Source organism: Tyto alba, unplaced genomic scaffold, assembly GCF_018691265.1.
Source record: "Tyto alba isolate M040663 unplaced genomic scaffold, T.alba_DEE_v4.0 Super-Scaffold_11, whole genome shotgun sequence".
NCBI lineage: Eukaryota > Metazoa > Chordata > Aves > Strigiformes > Tytonidae > Tyto > Tyto alba.
In genome coordinates this window covers 6,138,263-6,156,619 of record NW_024881273.1, presented here as the reverse complement: position 1 = coordinate 6,156,619, position 18,357 = coordinate 6,138,263, and the positions used below count along the sequence as shown (strand labels likewise).

The 18,357-nt window shown below is 58.1% G+C and overlaps 1 protein-coding gene across 2 annotated transcripts in view; it reads left to right on the top strand.

Annotated features, from left to right (window-relative positions):
- Nucleotides 1-9,409, top strand: part of ASS1 (argininosuccinate synthase 1) — a 28,691-nt gene extending 19,282 nt beyond the window's left edge. For both annotated transcript variants that reach the window (XM_033012023.2, XM_033012024.2), the window contains 4 exons: nt 2,855-2,986; nt 6,895-7,051; nt 8,525-8,590; nt 9,117-9,409. In XM_033012023.2, coding sequence (XP_032867914.1) covers nt 2,855-2,986; nt 6,895-7,051; nt 8,525-8,590; nt 9,117-9,171 — 410 coding nt within the window. In that variant the 3' untranslated portion in view covers nt 9,172-9,409. The remainder of the gene's footprint in view (nt 1-2,854; nt 2,987-6,894; nt 7,052-8,524; nt 8,591-9,116) is intronic.
- The last annotated feature ends 8,948 nt before the right edge of the window (nt 9,410-18,357 follow it).

The following is an 18,357-nucleotide window of genomic DNA, read 5'->3' as shown; positions in this document are numbered from 1 at the left end:
GGGGTGCAGGGCCGCTTGGGGTGACCCCACTACTGTGCTGCCAGGTGTATTTTGGACCCCAAATGGGGATAGGGTCACCAGGGCAGGAGGCAGGACCCAGGCTCGTTGGCAGAAGGAGATGATGCCTTAAACCCCGGGGGTGTGTGGTGGCCCGGGTGGCTCGGGGCTCTGCAGGTCCTTGGGGCTGCACAGGGACCCCCGCTCGTCAGGGGAAACTGAGGCACGGGCAGTCAGCAGCGCAGCAAGAGCCCTCCACAGCCACAGAGGTGGCAGCGAAGGCTCCAGCCAGGTGCCTCCTCTCCCTCACCTCCCAGACCCGGGGAGTCGGAGATGAGAAAAAATTCATTTGCATTGATTTTTACTAAGCTCCTAATTGAACTTCGTTAAGGCCTAATGGGCGAGGGGTGAGCTGAGCATGCCCGTGCCAGCCTTTTAAGCCCTATTAACTCGATTTTGCTGTATTTGTTTTAGTGGAAGGAGGGTGGCTAATTATGGGGTGTCGGGGAGCAGCACTGCAGCCGGCCAGGGGGGGCCATGGCTTGGCCGGGGGGCTCTTGGCTGCAAGCAGGAGCACAGTCCTGCCTCTCCTGCTTTTTCACATCCTCATTATCAAATTATCTTTTTAACTCCGAAGGGGGGCTAATTAAGTGAGGTAAATGAAATCAGTGGGGAGGAAGGGGGAAGGAGGGGACGGCCGCTGCCAAAAGAGCCGAGCGCTGCCTCCGGCTGGGGCTTTTCCTCCCCTCAGCTCTCTCCTTCCTTTTCCTCCCCATGACGCCCTGAGCAAATGGAGGAGAAAAGTGGAAAACCCCTTCCCTGTGATGAACCCACACCAGGTCACACTTGGTCTCAGCCCTGGACCAGTGGTAGAAATTTGGGCAGCATCTTCCCATGGGCAGCGTCGCCCTCCCCTTCCCCTCGGGAAGCCACCACATCCCGTCCTGTCCCACGGATGCCATCAGGAGTGACAGCCCGCACTCAGCACAGCAAAATTGCTCAGATGAAGGTGAACTGACAGCCAAGGTTACAAATTAGAAAATTTTAAGCAGCGGCAGCTGTCTCCTTGGCTGCCCCCCTCTATGTCCCCCCCCACCCCCCCGCCCATTCTGGTCCCCCCCTTCCCCAGCAGTAATTATGGGGTGATTGAAGCTTCGCCAGGCTGCAGCGCTGACACCTCTGTCTTTTTCCTGTAAACACGGGGAGATGAAAATAGACACTTGGAGATGCTGCGAGTGTCACTTTGAAGGTGTCTCTTGTCTCCTCGGCGGCAAGGCTGGAGCGTGGCTGTCAGCTCCCCTCCCCTCCGCCCCGGCTGTCACGCTCCGGTCCCCGATCCTCTCGCATTGGGTCAACTGGGATGGGCAGGAGGTGGGGGTCAAGACACAAACCCAAGTCTTTGGTCAACCTAAATCAGCTTTAACACCTTCCGAGGGGAGGAGAGGGAGTATTAATTGTGTTAGTGGCGGGTCTGGCGTGGGGATCTGGAGGGGGCAGCGCTCTGCATCACTGTGCCACCGCGGGGACAGCTGGTTTTTGGTGTTCACTTGGATGCCTCCTCCCGCAGCCCTGCGAGGATGGGTGGTGGGTGAGCACCCCATGAGCTGCCCTCGGAGACTGGGCTGTGACATTGCTGGGGGGGGGGGGCCTGAGGGGAGGGGGCGGCTCTCCTTTGGGATGGAGACCCATCCCTGTAGGATGCTGAAATTGTGGACCCTGGCAGGGATGAGGTTTGAAGGAGGTGACTTGGGCTGCTGTGGCAGATAAGGCTCCTGTTGTGTCTGCGGGACAGTGGCCACCCTGGGACAGGACATACTTGAGCCTGTGCCACTCTCCAGGGCACCAAGCAGAGTCTGGTGTGGGTTTGAGCCCCTCTGACACCTCTGTGGGCTCCCCCTCACTCCCTCTCGGGGCTGGGGCTGGTTGGTGACACATCCCCTTCGGTGGGGACGGTTTCCTACGGCATTTGTGCACCAGCAAAGCCCAACGTGCGGGTGCCCTCTGCCATGGCTGTGCCATAGCACACGTGCCTGGGTATTGGGAAGGGACCGTCCCCACGGGTGGGCGGGGGACAGGGGACGTGCTGGCGGAGCAGCCCTGCCCACGGGCAGGTTACAGCCATGCCCGCTGCGTGTTGGCTGCCGGACTAGCCCAGCGTTTCCCCCACCGGCTTTCCACTCCTATCCAACCCAGAGCGGGGCACTGCATGGCCGCCCTCAGATTTAAACACCAAATAAACATGTTATGCAGCAAATAAACCCCGAGAGGCTGGAACAAAGGGAGCAGCTCGCCCGCGGCGTTAGCCCCTATCGCCAAAATAATTAAGCATCCCTCCATCCCCAGGCATCATGCAATGGTGGGGGCAGGCGGGAAGGGACCTGGGGGGGTCCCTGCCAGCCCCAAATGAGGTTGCCCTCCCAGCCCCCAGGTAGCCTCATTGCTTCACAGCGGCCGCACAGGGCTCTTTCTCACCAGCCGAGGGAGAGGAGGGTATTTCAGGCCCTCCGCTCCCCGTGCCTGTGCCCCGCGTCGTTCCTTTAATTACAGGTTTTCAGCTGCAGACCGTTGGGCATGGATCGGCGGGGGGATCGGTTCCCAAACCCTGTCATTTAGCCTCGTCAGAGTGCCTCTTCAAAGAGGGGAATCTAGAAATTTTCTCCGCAAGGTGCGGAGTGGACTGTCTCGGCCCCAGCATGAATATAATGACAGATGCATTTTACAGCGAGCTAGGACTGAATGCGCTCGACCACAGCTACTTCTGTCAGCCAAGTCATTATTTTTTGTCATTTGCTGACAGTTTTGGTCTCATTTGTTTCTCTCTTTTTCTGCTTTTCCCCCTGCCTGGAAAAATGGCTAGGTATCTATGAGACCCCAGCGGGAACGATCCTATACCATGCGCATTTAGATATTGAGGCCTTCACCATGGACCGGGAAGTACGGAAAATCAAGCAGGGGCTCGCCTTGAAATTCTCCGAGCTGGTGTACAACGGTACGTACGGTCCTTCGGGCCGGCCCTGCCACCGCAGCATCGTCCCAGCCTTCCTCCTCCTCCTCCCTCGTTGCTGCCAGAGGCTGCAGGTCCCGCTCATACACGCGTTCAGGGCTGTAAAATTCAGGTGTGGATTTTGAGGCTGCTCACAGGGCAAAAGATGGGTTTGCTCGTGCCGAGGGCTGAGCTCAACCCTGCACCCTGCCTGCTTTGATGCCGATGGGTGTCCCCCCCCCGCCTCCGCCTTCCACCAGGGCTTGCTGGAGGGGGATGCGCCCAGCGTGTCTCCCAGCCCAGTGCCACCACTTCATCCCATCCAACACATTGGGATGTCTCACAGGCTGTAGCTCACCCTCCCTTTGTCCCCCTGACATCGCCTTTCCCCAGCTCTTCCCTCCGACCCCCTCCACCTCTCTGCCTGCCCAGGACACCGGGGACTGGACCACTCCGGGATACAGGGCACGGGAGCACCCACGCTCCCGGCGTGGCCGGCCCCGCCGTGGGATTTGAATCCAGAGACCTCTCCCCGTGCCCTGGCAGGGAGAAGCGTGGGGGTGCGTGACACGGGGAGGGGGCTCTTGAGGTGCCGTGGCCCTGGCTGCGGGGCTCTGGGGGGCTGTGGGGTGGGGGACGGGAGGGTCCTGGCCGTGCTATGCTGTGTGCAGCCCACACAGGGGCACTGCGGGTTGTGGCTTGGCCAGGGGCTGCAGGAGGGGCTTCCAGCAGCTCCCAGCACAGCCCAGACTGGGCTGGGAGCCATAAGGGACATGGGGACGCTGGCTCACACCCTCAGTTAGGGACAGAAATGAAGCCCCTTGCCTCTCCTCCTGTGGTGCACCCGGCAGCTCCTGCTCAGGTCTGCTCACGTGGGCTGAGTTTGAGGGGTCTCAGCCCCCTGTGCTGCAGGGAACAGCCCACTGGGTCAGGAGGCTGCCAGATCTGGGGGGGGGGGGGAGCTGGGAATGGCACCCCCACCCCGGGAGGGGATATCAGCGTTACCCCAGGGTCTGCTCCATGGATCAACCCCGACTCGGTTGCTGGTGCTAAACTGAAGGAAGCGGGATGAGGCCGAAATGCCGTAGGTGGGCTCAAAGCCCCGCTGCCCGCAGCTGGGCGCCTGATGGGTGGCTCCAAGCACAGCACTGTGTCCCCGTGCCCCGGCTTTTCCTCCATCCCCTGCCCAGTTCGGAGCTGATGACCCTGGACACCCCACACCAGGGAGATTTCCTGCCCCTCAGCCAAACACTTTTATCTTTCACATGTCCTGATTTCTCAGCCTCCCAATTCCTCCTCCCATTACTTTTCAGACATTTCTGTCTAAACGCAAGGGCTGGGATGATTCCCATGAGACTTTCCATGGGAAGATCCCTTGGAAATAACCTGAATCCAGGAGCTTGAGCTTTGGGCAGCAGCAGATCCAGTGGAACTGGATCAGGCTGTCTTCTCCCCTGCAGTTTCTGATGCTTGTGTTCATCCTCAGCACCTTCCCCTCCAAGGATGTTCCCTCCTGCACCTTTCTCAGCAACTGGCATTTAATGCCCAAGGCTCTTTGCTGCTTAAACCATATTTTAGGGCCCTGGCAGGGTGAGAACTTCAGGGGCTGCAGAAGTCTCAGCTACTTTCCCCTTGAATCACAGTCCCTGCCTTAATGCACTCTCTGATGTCGCTCCTGCCTCTGGCTATTTTTATTAGATTTGTCCTGGGCTGCCTTTATTTTGAATTTTTTTTTTATTTTTTTTTTTTATTTTAAGCATAAATCTGTTTGTTTATTTCTAACCACTTGCTTGTTGCGAAGCCACCAGATTATAGAGCCGCTCGGGGAATCGCGATTTCACTTCTCCCTCCCCACCTCTGGCCAGGAGAAGGCTGCTGTTTCCCTGGCTCCGGATGCTGAATCCCTATGGATTTGCAGAGCCTGAATCTGAGGAACAACCCCGACAGAGTGCAAACAGCACCCCTGGGTCCCCATGCCGGAGGCCAGGCTTTCAAGCTCACCTTCCTCTAACACCTCATTATTTTGACTAGTCCTTGATTTTAGGAGAATTAGTGTTTATCTTCCCCCCTGTCCCCATTGATCCCATTGTGGAGGGGTGGCTTTGAAGCCAGTTCCCATCCCGGCAGGTACAGCCAGGTGTGGAAATGCCATTGTCCCCCTGCCCGCATGATTAAGGCAGGATGATGATGACGAGGAGGGGAGGTCATTAAGGGGGATCACTTCCAGTGGGGAATGTCTGTGGTGGGGGCGAGGCTGGGGGAGGGATGCTTCCTCGCACCTGGAGCTGTCAGAGTCAGAATTTAATATTTTAATGTGTCTTGGGTTTATTTTTACAGGGATGCAACAGCCCTACATCAATCCTGATGTTGGAAGAGTTGTACCTGGAGGGTGGTTACCCAAAAGCGGGGTGTATTTGTCTGGAGCTGGGGTCCCTGCCTGCATGGCAGTGCTGATTGTGAGGAGGAGGTCCCCAAACCCCCTGGCCGTGCTGTGGTGGGGTGGCTAAGGATGGTCTGGGTCAAGGAGGTGTTTTTTTGATGATGAGGGGTTGCAGGGCTTTGATGCTGTGCCTTGGAGCAAGGCTATGCAGATCCTGGGGACAAGGCTGCAGGAAAGAGCCCCACTTGGGGGCTGGCGAGGCCAAACAACAAAAGAAATTGTTTGTTTCTTTAATGGCTTCGGCCCCAGAGCCCAGCTGGGGAGGGAAAGGTGAGAGGGCACCGGTGTGTGAGCCGAGCAGGACGGCGATGGGAGAGATAAAACCTGGGGATGACCGGAGGGCAGTGAATGGGCTCTTTCTCTCTTTTCCTCTATCTCCTTCTCCATCTCCCAGGCTTTATTCCAGGTCTCTGAGGGCTCCGTGGCTAATTACCCTGCTTAGGGACAGGAAGGGGCACGGGGGTGGCAGGAAGGGCCACAGCTCCTCCGTGCGCCCGTGGTGGCCTCGGTGGACGGCAATGCTGACGGCTGCTCTTGCAGGATGTGTTTTGGGGGGGGGGGGGCTGCAGCATGACCGCATATCACCCCAGCGCCCAGCCTGGGCTGAAGCCTGGCTGCTGGGGGCTTGGGGTGCAGGGGGGCTGCTGTGTGGCCTGGAGCTAGGGCAGGAGGGGGAGGCACTTGCTGTTGGTTGTGGTTAGATGGAGTTTCCCATGGGTGCTGGCACCGGATCCCCACATCCCACCAGCCCCTCACTCCAGGGGTGATGGGGGGAAGAAGTCAAGTGTGACAGGTGGGGGGAAAGTGGAGCCCTGTGCCCTGGGAAGGTGTGGGGAGGTGAAGCCCACCTGGGGTTGCAGAGATATCTGTGCCCCGATGTGCAGCCCAATAGAGCTCTGGGGGCAGCCCAGGCTGTGTTACCCTGGGGGGAGCGCTCTGCTCCGCATCCCACCGGGACGGGGTGTGGGAGCGGGCTCGGGGGGCTTCCCACCGGGACCCCCATGGCTAGCGGGGTTTACCTTCCCATGGGAGAGCAGCTCATCACCTTCCCAGGGGGCTGGGAGCTGATCCCCACCCCCCTAGTTCTGTGTCTGTCTGTCTGTCTCCACCTGACCCTCCCAAGATGGTGGTTTTCGAGTGGCAGTTTCAAACTAGCTTAATGAAACTTTTAATTTCCATGATCAGCCCCACCCGGTGGAGCTGGAAGGAGAATGGCCCCCCCTGCCTCTCCTCCAGTAGTTTCCAGCCCCCTTTCCCAACTGGGAACTCGAGGGCCACCAAGGGAAAGGGACATGCGTGAGGTCTCCATCCCTCAGAGCCGAACCTGGGTGTGCTGGCACCTCTCCCGGTCCCATCCCTTGTAAATTATTAGAGCTTGCTTTTCAGGGCTTATCCCGGGGGGGTGGCATTCCACGCTGCGTGGGCACCCCGGTTTCCCCCCGTGCCCCCCAGTGACGCTGCCTCCTGCCCGCAGGCTTCTGGCACAGCCCCGAGTGCGAGTTCCTCCGGCAGTGCATCGGGCGCTCGCAGGAGGCGGTGGTGGGCACCGTCCGTCTCTCCGTCTTCAAGGGCCAGGTCTACATCCTGGGCAGGGAGTCCCCACGGTCTCTGTACAACGAGGAGCTGGTGAGGTGAGTGGGGTTTGGGGGGGGCCAGGGTGGGCAGGGGCAATGGCAGCAAACATCCCATCCCACTCCACCCCACCCCATCCCACTCCACCCTGTCCCATCCCTGGTGACACTGGTGGCACCATCCTCCCAGCCAAAGCACGAGTCGTGTTTTCAAGTCAATATTATTTTTTTTTTTCCCCCCCTCTGGCTTTTCCCTTTTCTTCACGTTGTTTTCTCTCTCGCTTGCTCGTTCCCCCCCAGCCCTCCCTCAACCCCTTTCAATCTCTCTAAACACTTTATAAGCCATAAATACACCCGAATGAGTTTAGATCAGTCGGAGTAAATGTCAAATTATCTTCTCTCTTTCTCTTCTCCGGCTTTTTTTCCCCCCTTCTCTCCCCCTCAAAATCAACAGCTCCTAATAATCCGTCCCAACCCTTCATTATGCTTCACGCTCTCACTTGGAGAGATTAAATGAATAAAGTATTAAAAAAAAAAAAAAAAAAAAAAAAAAAAAAAGAGGGAAGAAAAAAAAGGAGGATGGAGGGGGGTGGGACAGAGGAAAAAGAGAGAGGGAGAGAAAAGCAGGGGCACTTATTCTCCCTGCGTCTCCAACCATTTTCCTTTTCTTTTTGATTTCTACATCGCTGGTTTGAAAGCCTTTGAGTGACGGCGTCACAGGAACCCGAGAGAAAGCTGTGAGAGGCAGAGCTGTGTGGAAATGCCTCTGCACAGTAGGTAGAAAGTAACGTAATTATAGAGCAGGTCAGAACCACTCGAATGAGCAAAAATAAAAGCACAGAGGTTTTTCTGTAGCCCGTCAGGGGAGGTAAAATCATTGTAAACTCTTTTTTTTTTTTTATTTTTCTTTATTCCGCCCCCCCCCCCCCCCCCCCCCCCGCCTTCCTCCTTTAAGGTTTGCAGTTTCTGGGAAATGAGCCGTGTGTTTTGGGGATGTAGGAAACCATCGGAGTTGGGATTTGGTGGGTGGCTGCTGCCTTTTGCACCGAGGCACCGGCCGCCACGGCCATAAACCCCATCGGTGCCGGGGGTGTCCCCCAGCACCACTGCCCTGCCCGGGACCCTGTCCCCTGCCCGGGGCAACATCCCCGCCTGGCATGGGACAGCCATCCCCGGGGGACAGCTCCGGGACTGGTCGAGCATCCCTGCTTGATGCAAGAGCACGGGGAAGAAGGGTGATGATGCACACGAGGGACCACGGAGGGAAATTTGGGACCTGGGGACGGCCATCGGGTTGGCCCTGTGGCTCCGCGGCTCCTGAGGCCACGTGCTGCTTCCCCGGGAGCTGGTGGGGACCCTGCCCCGAGCCCCACCCCCCCCCAAACCACCAACCAATGAGGGGGCATCAGTGGGCACCAGCGCCAGGGGAGCAGCCAGCTCCAGGGTCACCCGTGTCTTGTCCCTTCCCAAAAGGCAGCCCCAAGCCCCCTCCGGGACCCCCCCATCCTAGTGACGGTGCCTTTCTCTCCACAGCATGAACGTGCAAGGGGACTACGAGCCCGCCGACGCCACCGGCTTCATCAACATCAACTCGCTGAGGTCTGTGGGGTCGGGACCCTCCCGAGGTGGGGGGAAAAAGCCCCCAGCACCCCCGGGGCTCTTCCCCTTCCCAGTTCGGGCTCTGGGGATGCACCGAGGTCTCCCCCCAAGCCCCCACCAACCACCGGGGTGCAACCAGCCCCCCCCAAGCACCAGCCCTGCCTAATTATAGCTTTCCCCAGCACAGCCAGTCTCGTTATTTTACTTCTTTCTCAGACCCCACCATACTCTCCCCTCCCTGCCCCAACTCTGGGGCTGTAAAACGCGGCACATTTACATAATGGGCTCTTAATTTTTCCATTGCCTGTTAACTGCTTTGTTCTCCCCGTCCGCCATGTCCCCCCACCCCTCTAAGATAAATTAATTACATTATCTCATGGAAAAAAAAAAATAATTAAACTGTACAGGCCTTAACAAATGCCTGCTCTTCACGCCCCCTCATTCTGCTTAAATTAATTGAAAGGAAATGTGTGTTATTACTGTTAATTTACAATTAATTTTTTTTTTTTTTTAATCTGGTTTCCAGGCTGAAGGAATATCATCGTCTCCAGAGCAAGGTCACCGTAAAGCAGGATGAATAGCAATCAATCGCACACGAGCCTCCCGCTCCCCTTTCTAATTTCTCTAAGAACTAGCACTAATTGTGGTGGTAATTTGTAATTGTAACTCGTCTCCCCGGAGTCATGGTGGAGGTGATGGCTTTGTTATGGGGCGGCAAGTGAAATGCAATCATTAAAAAAAGGTGGTCGGCCAGAGAAGTGGGAAAATAAATAAAAACCCAGCCACGCGCTGGGTCCGCTCATTGAGAGCTGGGCTTTATTCCTGCCTTGTTTGTTTGCTCTTCTGGCCCAGCGCTTCCCCGAGTCGGGCTTTGTGAAATTTGTAATGGATTAAGTGCCTCTGAAGGACGTGGGGGGGTTTGTCAGTACCTTGTTGTGAAGGTGGGGAGCGGGGCACATCGCCCCACACGGTGCCAGTCCGGAGGGGCAAGCTGGGTGGCAGGGATGGGTTAAGAGGATTTGATCCTTTCTCTTTTGTCTTCATTTTAGTGCATTTTAAGAGTAGAGTTGGGGCTTGTTGAAAAGGAAGAAATGGGGGAAATATCCTCTGATGGTGTTGCAGGAGGCGAGGAGGAGTGCTCACTCTGGGCTGGGCAGTGGGTTTCTCTCCCGTCGTGCCCAGGCGGGTTGTGGGTCCCTCCATCCCCGGGGCTCAGGCTGCAGCGCTCAACCAGGATGCAGGAACAGCTCAGCGAGGGAGACCTGCTCCAAAACTATGGTGGAAGCAGGTGGAAAGAGAGAAAACACTTTCTAACCCATGCAAATGCCCAGGATGCGCTGCTGCTCTGCACCGCCGAGGCTGGGGAAGGACCAGGTTTGGGATGTCCCCATGGTGGGTGTCCCCTGCCAGGAGCAGAGATGCCCTCCAGGGCTGGGAGCGATGTACTCGCTGTGCTGCATCCTGCGGTGCCCGGCATGGCCACCGGGTACCAGCAGCCCCATCCCGATGGCAGAGATGTGCTGCTTTCCAGTGCATTCGGGGAGCAAAAGCAGAGCTGCCACCAAAAAGGGGAACGTTTTTGCAGCCCTCAGGGGGACAGCCAGGCCCAGTGGCCATTTGGGGACATACAGGCGTGCCCTGCCCGCTCTGCTGCCGAGCCAGCAAGTGTGACAAGCTCTGACATCACAGCTGGGAAAATAACATGTTATTTTCCCAGCTTGTATGTGACTTTCCCTGCTATTACTGGCAGCGACCATCTTGGGAGGAGAAAGCAGCGGAGGGCTGTCAGGCGAGGGGAGAGAAATGGTTTTCTGGGCTGGTGGAGCCTGTCCAACCCCCGTGGGGTGTGGGGAAGGGGGGATGCTGCACGGGGCCACCCCGTTCCCTACAACCCATTGCTTTCAGCAGCAAGTCCGTGGTGAAAGTACAGCTTCACGTGGGGGTCCCGCGTGAGCAGCGTCCTGGAGCCCCGCAGCGGTGGTGGTCAGTGGGGGGGTGCTGCTGAGCACCCCCCAGCCCTGGAACGGGTGCCCAGCCTCAAGCCAGCCCTGTTCCTCCCACAGCAGCCCCTTCCCAGGTCAGGGAAAGGGCTTGAAACATCATCAGGAGCCAGCTCCTGGGTGTGTCAGCCAAAAAAACCAAGATGAGAACAGGGCTGCTGCCCTCCTGCATGCCAGGGAAGGATGCTGTGCTGGCCCATGGAACAACGGGCAGCCCTATAAACTGTGAGCGTTATCTCCCCTGCCCCTCCTTGGCAGCAACGTGGCTTGGCCATGTCAGAGGTCTCCACTGGCAAAGTGGAGTTTGAAAGAACTTGGTGCAACGATGAGCTGAAATCTTTTCTTTGGCCGGGGGGGAAACACAAAAAAAAAAAAAAAAAAAAAATAAATAAAATGTCACAGCAGAAGCTTCTTGTGCCCCAATGCTTGAGAAATGCCAGATGTGCTCCAGGAGGGCTCATCAGACCAGCTGGGCCAACTCTCCCCAGGGTGCTTAAATCATCAGCTGGAAAAAGCCATTTAACTCTGAGGCCTCGCATCCTCCAGCACTCATGCTGCAGCACTGCAGAACCTGGATCCGAGGGAGCCCTGATTGCCCCTGCCTCCACTGGGATGTGCAAGGAGTTTTTCAGTTTTCGGATGCTGCATACTGTGGCAGCTCCAGCTCCTTGGGCAGCGCAGGGTTGCTCTCGGAGGCAGTGGTAGACGTGGCTGTGATCAGCCTTGGAGAAGCAGCGTGTGTTGGCTTCCAGTTCCTGCTTCCAAGCGGGCTGAAGGCTCGTTGTGCTGGTAAAGCAGAGCTCAGTGGATTCGAAAAGCCAAGTCAAACCCAGTGCGAGTCTTGCAGGAGGAAAAGAACCTCTTGAAAACAGTGGAGTCGCAGGGTAGAGGAGACCCAACGAGTTCCTGCTCTTTCCCCTTGGTGCAGCTACTGGGGGGCTGCAGCAATAGGATGCTGCAAGTCAAACACCACATGTTTAATTACTTTACTACTTTAATTACCATCAGGCCTTCCAGTTCCCATGGTTTGGTGGTTTCTCATTGCCATTCCCAGTTTCCCAGCATCCTTCCACCCCCTGTGTGTCTCGGGGAGGTACTTCAGGGGCTGCCAGCCTCAAGTCACAGCAAGAGGGAAAAGCAGTGGGTGAGTGGCATGGTGTGAGCAGTTCCTGACCCACCTGGTAACTCCCCAGCAGAGGCGTTTGGGGGATAACATTTTGGGTTTTCAGGATGACAGGCTTATTTCTGCAACACCCACCTGGCTGTAAGGGCAGCGAGGGTGGGCCGGGGGCTCCCCATCCCCAGGGCAGAGTTGCAGCTGGGAAGACTCTGGAAGGACCCTGGGAAGGGACCTGGGTCGCTGCTGGGCTTCAAAGCTCTTCTGCACTCCCCCCCCATACACACACAGCACCACCCATTGCTTGAGCTCCAGCCCCTTGCTGCCCTGGGGCTGGGGGTCCCTGGGGACGCCCTTGGGAAGCTGCACCCCTTCTTTGCACCATGGGCTGTGCCGTGGGGCTGCTCTGCCACCCTCCCAGGCTCTGGGGAAGGGCTTGTCTGGGGTCACTGCAATCGATATCTCATCTGCAGGCTCTCCTAGCGGAAGTGATGGTATATTGGAACATGGTAATGGGTCTTGTCTAGTGGAAAAGGCTAATCTTCCCCAGCTGTACAGGATCTCCGCAGGTGTCCTCCGGCTCTCCCCGCTGCCACCAGCCCTGCAGCCAGCCAAGGAGCAGACACGCTTCTTTAAAGCTGCAGCAGTCCAATTTATTGTTGGTCCCAGCAAGGGAGAGTGGCCTCCAGCCTGGCCCCACGGGGCGCACAGCCGTGGCTGGGGCTTCCCGGCGAAGGACCAGCACCCAGGGTGGCACCACACAGCACGGACAGCCGCTCGTATTTGCTGCCTCAAAGCAGAGAAGGTGACATGTCCTCCAGCCTCCTTCGCCTGGGGATGGCATTTCCCCAGGGAGAGGAGGAGGAGGAGGAGGATGTAGGGATGATGCAAGGAGGGATGCAGATTCCCCAGAGTGCCACCTGCAAGTGTGGGCAGGAGACAAGCATGAGCCACAGGGAAAAGCAGGGGTGAAAGCTCCTTGCTTGTTAATTTGGATTTTTTGGCAATGTGCTAGCTGCCTCGGGGGGGCTCACCGCAGGGGGCTTGGCCCATTTTGCCTGTCCCTAGGGATTGCCAGCACAGGCAGGTCTCCCCTTCCCCAGCCCAGCCGGCTGTTACGCCCAGGCAGGCTTTGTCCATCCCTGGGGGGTCCTGGTTTTTGTAAGCTCACCAGCCAACTCTGGCTACCGCAGCCTGCTGCACCACTATGGCAAAATCAATTTTCCTCTTTCTCTGAAGGTAGAGGTAATTACTGGGTTTAAGGTTTAATATGCATGTGGATTTTAGCACAAGCGTTGCCAAGAAGAGCTTGGAACAATGTGCAGGTTTGGGCAGCGCATCCTGGGGTCTCAGATGTAGCCACAGTGTGTGGAGCCCCCAGATGTGGTCTGCAAAATGGGGGGCCCAGCAGGGCTTGGGGGTGCCCATCAGAGGCTGAGCCGCCATCAGATCCCACAAAGGTCATGGCAAAGATCACACTGACCTTGTTCAGGGCAGGGACTTTTTCCTGCGAAAGGCAGTAAGAATAGCTGGGTGTTAAGAGAAAATTCCCAGGGGGACAGAGCAGCTGTGGGGCTGCTGGGTTTTTGCTTAAACTTTGTTTTATTGGGTGGAGGAAGGGATCACAGCGTCTTTGTGAGCAAAAAAGATGACATTTTGCGGGAGGGAAGCAGGAAGGTCTTGTGTGGCTGTGCCCCGTGTAACTGTGTCCCCATCACGTCCCCTCCTGGGGCTCTATCTCCCCATCTGTGAGGTGTGTGGGAGGGGACCTTGGCCCACCTCTCCCAAAAGAGGGACGTAAAATCCTCTTGTGCCACCCAGGACCACGTAATTTTGTCTAGGTGGTTTCGCCTGGGCCGTGGTGCTGAGGATGGTGTCCACTAGGCAGGGACACCAGTAGTGACAGTGCCCTCACGGGGAAAACCACGAGATCACCCGCGATGAGCGTTGGGTCCCCAGTTTCCTTCAGAGACGTGGCTCTGAACGGTTCCTGGGAGCGGGGAAGATGCCCTGGGCCCCGCACACGGGTCACAGGGCTGCCGCACAGCACGGCTATTAAGTGTTTCTATCTTTCCGAGGGAAAGCCATCCCCCCGGTGAGGTTGGGAGTCGCCGGTCACGAGCTTCCCAGGCAAGGGGGAGATGGTCGCCTTTGTAAACCCTTTAACAAGGTGGCTTTGTCTCCCCGTTTAACAAGAAGCTCCCTTGCTTCTTCCCCGGGAGTTTCCCAACGCTGGGTCCCTGAAAGCCAGCTTTATGCTCCGGCTGGGGACGCGCTGCCGTGGGGCCGGCGGGGATCAGAGGGACACAGGGGCCCTTCTGCACACCCCTGACAAAAGGCTGCCCCGGGGGGACAGAGCGTCAAAGCTCAGTCGGCTCGGGGCGAGGGGGGGGGGGACACAAGGGACCCACAGAGGAGGCTGCGGCGTGAGCCCGCCGTCCATCTGGTCACTCGATCGTGGCAGGCAGCGACCCGGAGATGCTTGGGGAGGGCCAGGGGGGTCCTTCTGATACATCCCGCCGGAGAGGGGGCAGGGGGAGCGGCCAGGAAGGGACAGGTAGGTTTTGTTGGCTGCAGGTAACCGGATCCGCAGCCGTTGGTGCCTTTCTGCCCTCTCCTCTGGCTTTGGCAGGGGGTGAGAGGTGGGAGGTGGGAGCGAGGAGCCGAGGGCTGGAAACTGAGACCTCCATTTGGAGGGGATGCTTCTTCTTGGCGGGATGGAAATGGGTTTGGAAAAAAGCCTTGGGGTGTCTCTGCTCTGGCACCCCACAGCCCTCCCAACTGGACCAGGGCATATGCAGCAGTGGGAGGGACCACCTGCGAGTGATGCTCGTCTGCGAGGGGCATCCTGGTCATGGCAGAGGCATCACCCATCCCCATGTCAATGTCCAAGCTGCCCTCTCCCACCTCCTCTCCCTTCCCTGGGGCCTCTGCTGGCCTCTGTTCAGTTTGGGAGCTCTTGTCCTTCCCTTGTCCCACCAGCAAGTGCCCCATCTCGCCTCCCCCCTCCAGCCATCTGCCTCCACACCCCCCCCGCCCAGATTTACTGTCACGCGTTAAAACCATGGCTCAGCGCCAGGGTCAGCGTGTCACGGCAGCCCCTCATCGATTTGTTTTACCTCCCCTTGGCAAAAGCACTTTGGCCCCGGCCCCCTCGGTGGCGTAAGGGGCTTCCCAAGGCCCCCAGTGCTGCCCTGGCCCATCCCAGTGCTGTGTAGCTGGACCCCGTGGGCACGGGGCGGCGGGCGGCCAGCTGAGCCGCTGATCTCCTGACCCCCCCGGGGCACCTAATGTGACTCCCTGGTTTATCTGGATCAATATTTCTGCAAGATCAAGGAAGACCCCTCTGGGGGGGGGGTTGGAGAGGATGGGGGGGTCCTGCTTGTTTGCACAGCCTTATGGCTGGTTTAGTTCTTGGTCAGGCTGGGTCCCTGCCAGGGACTGGGTAGGGAGGGACACCCCAAACTAGGGATGCCAGCTCAGACTGGGGGCATCTGAGGTCTCCTCCTTCGAATTTGCTGGTCTTGAGCTCTATGCTGGGGCATGATGGTCAGGATGCCTTTGGGTCCAAAATCTGAGGAGCTGGGTTAGCTTCAGCCCTCAAGTCGCCCACACAGCAGGCGTGCAGCTGCCGTGGGCAGGGGGGCAGCAGTGGGTGGGGGTGCAGGGTGCTCATCGGGCTCTGGATGAACATCAGGGATGCCGGCAGCTGCAGGGAGAGCACTCGGTGGGGTCTGCTTCTGGCTCCCCGATGTTTGGGGCTGGGTGAGGGATTTTTAAATTGTTTTATTTGATGCTGGGGGTGTTTTTAGCAGAGCCTGGAAGTGAAGGTAAAGGATGCACTCTGGTTTAATAAGCCCAAGTGATGGGCTGCTGGGAGACATGGCCGGGACAGCAGCCTCCAGCCCTTCCCGGCGAGCGCTGGGGAATGCCCAACGCTTGGGGGGGGGCTCTTGCTCTTACAGCTTGGCAAAGGGAATCAAGGCAGAGGAAACACGTCCAACTGAAGGCACCATGCCTCCAAAACCCCTCCTGCTCTCGGCCCTGTCCCACAGCATCGCCCCCAGCCCCACCACCACCACGCCCACGGGTCCCCACGCCGGCGTCCGGGGCAGAAGCACGACAGTGCGGGCAGCCCGAGGAGAAAGCAGGGGCTCTTGGCAACTCTGCCTTTTGCTTTCAGCCTCGCCCTCTTGCTATTTATCGGTGACTTTTGTCCTTGGCCAGCTTAGCGGCTGAAAGGGGCTGTATTATATCACATGTAGGCAGCTCCTGCGGGGAGAGGGCCGCGCTTTCTGCTGGAACAAAGCGCGGGTTGGCTAATTCCCCTCTCCTCCCGCGGCACCCGGGTCCCATCTGGTTGACACAGTTTGCTCCAGTGTCTCCTGCTATTAAGCCCCCACTTGCCTGCTTGAATCACTCGCGCTCCCCCCGCCCCTGTACCCTCGGCCCCTTTTTCTTGCTTTATTTTTAATTTTCCCCAAAGCCAGGCAGAACTTGCTCTGTGGAGTGATGTCAGATGTGTGCGAAGCAGACCAATAAAACCTAATGCATCCCCCTCTTTGTCTGCCGGCCTCTCCAGCGCCTCACAATTTCCCCTCAGAAAGCCACTTAAAACACATCAGCAACAATCCCTCACAAAACAGCCACTTGTTGGCTAATTGTGCCGAGGACCTGCGTGCGCCGCATTGCGCTTTCCTGCCAAGGAGGGTCTAACGCTGCGGGGGGCTGGGGTTCCCCACCAAGCAGAGGGTGATGGGGACCCTCAGCATCCACCAGGATCAGGCCTAGGAGTCTCAGCTTTGGTGGGGCAAGCATGTGGGATGTTTTTACTTCCCATGGTCTTGGATAGGTCTGGATCAGACGGAGAAGGTGGTCACAGAGCCAAGAGTGGGGTTCATCTGAGGACCCACCTTTTCTGTGGGATGGTGAGCAGATGGACCCAGCAGAGCTGCCTGGATCTCTCTGTCCTACTTGCTAACTCCAGCCCGGGCAGGGAAGCAGGCAGTCATGCTGCCGGTGGGATGCGAGCTCCAGGGTGAGATGAGGATGGTGCTGGGACCCCTCTGGGCCAGTGACTTTTTGCTTGGTGCTTGTGACCCTGGGGTGATGGCTCTGTGTCTGAAGGCTGAGAAGAGCTGGCTGCCCTGTGCCGACAGAAGCTTGGAAGGATCCCAGTGGGTTCCACTGGAGGGGATGGAGATCCAGCTGCATGTTGGAGGGCAGATAGGGTGGAAGTGAGAGGTGTTCTGTGATGGGAAGGAGGCAGAGGGGCTTGGACCTTTGCCTAATGGAGAAGAATCCAAAAAGTCCTCCTCAGGGATCCTTTGGGATGGGGGAGAAGAGATCAGCAGATAGTCAATCTCCCCCTTTGCATCTCAAGGGATGAGAGCATCCCTCTGCTTGTTCCTCTGCCTCAGAGGGTCCCCCAGCCCACCCAGCCTTCCTCCCCATCAGACAGACAAGCGCATGGAGTAGCTGCATTTATTTTTTCTGCAGAAAAACTCCAGCAGCTTTTCCTGCTGCCACCCCCGGCATCCTGGGAAGCAGGACTGGAGCTGTGCGTAGTCAAGTCAGCCTGATCTTGGAGGGGGAACTGTCACACCTTTTATCTCAAAAGTGACTAATCCTACCCTGGCTTGGGGCTAATTCAAGGCAGGCAAGGAGGTTCGGTGCCAGAGCCAGCAGCCAGCGGCAGCAGGAGGCTCCCGGCGGGCGCTGTGCCAGGCAGGCAGCTCAGAGCCCTCCCGGCGGGCGCTGTGCCGCAGAGCACATCTGCCTGCACTCACCTGCCTGCACTCACCTGCCCGCTTAAATGTCACGCAGGCAGAGCAGCACGGGGAGCCAGGCCAGAGTGGGGTCCAGGTTTTTGCTTTCCCCGCAGGGAGCCGTGCTGCCGCCTGCTCTGGCTGGGTTTGGTGACGGGGCTGAGCCTCTGTCGCGCTGCCCTGGCCAGAAGCAGCCAAGGGATGCCGAGGGAGCTGCAGGCGGCTGCCTCCTCCTCCCAGCGCCTTGCTTTGCTGCCAGACCCTGCACACCGTAACAGATCGATGGGGGACCCCGGGGGCAGGTCGGACCCCACGCTGGCCCCACACCTGGGCAGCAAGCGGGTGCTGGGGAAAGAAGGGGTTAAGCGGAGCCAGCGCCAGCAGAAATCAGAGGATTACAGGTTTGTTGCCGGACTGTCCCATCTGTCACCAGCACAAAGACGAGCCCTGTCTCGGGCTGGGCTGACAGCGAAGAGCCCACCACTACATTAGGACTCCATTAGGGGAGACTGGCGGTGGGAAATGGCAGCTGTCAGGGCACTATCATTTCTCCTGTAATTCCTCCCGCTCGCTTCTCAACTGCACTTAAATAGCAAGTCTACCCACTGGGCCAATTTTGCATTTTCTTCCTCCCGCTGCTCCTCTTCTTTCTTTAAAGCCGCAGCTCCCTGGGCCCCTTTGCCAGCAGCCTGTCGCGGCCAGTGCCGGTGCTGCCCACGCCTGCCCATGGCATCTCCGCAAGGAAAAGGGCTCGTGAGCGTTGGCAGCATCCCGACTGCCGGGGTGGCTGTGGAGCTGCAGCGATGCCAGCCTGGCCTGCAACGGCACCGCTGGGCTCAGCGACAGGACTCGCTGACTTAGCACAGGGAGGAGGGGAGGTGG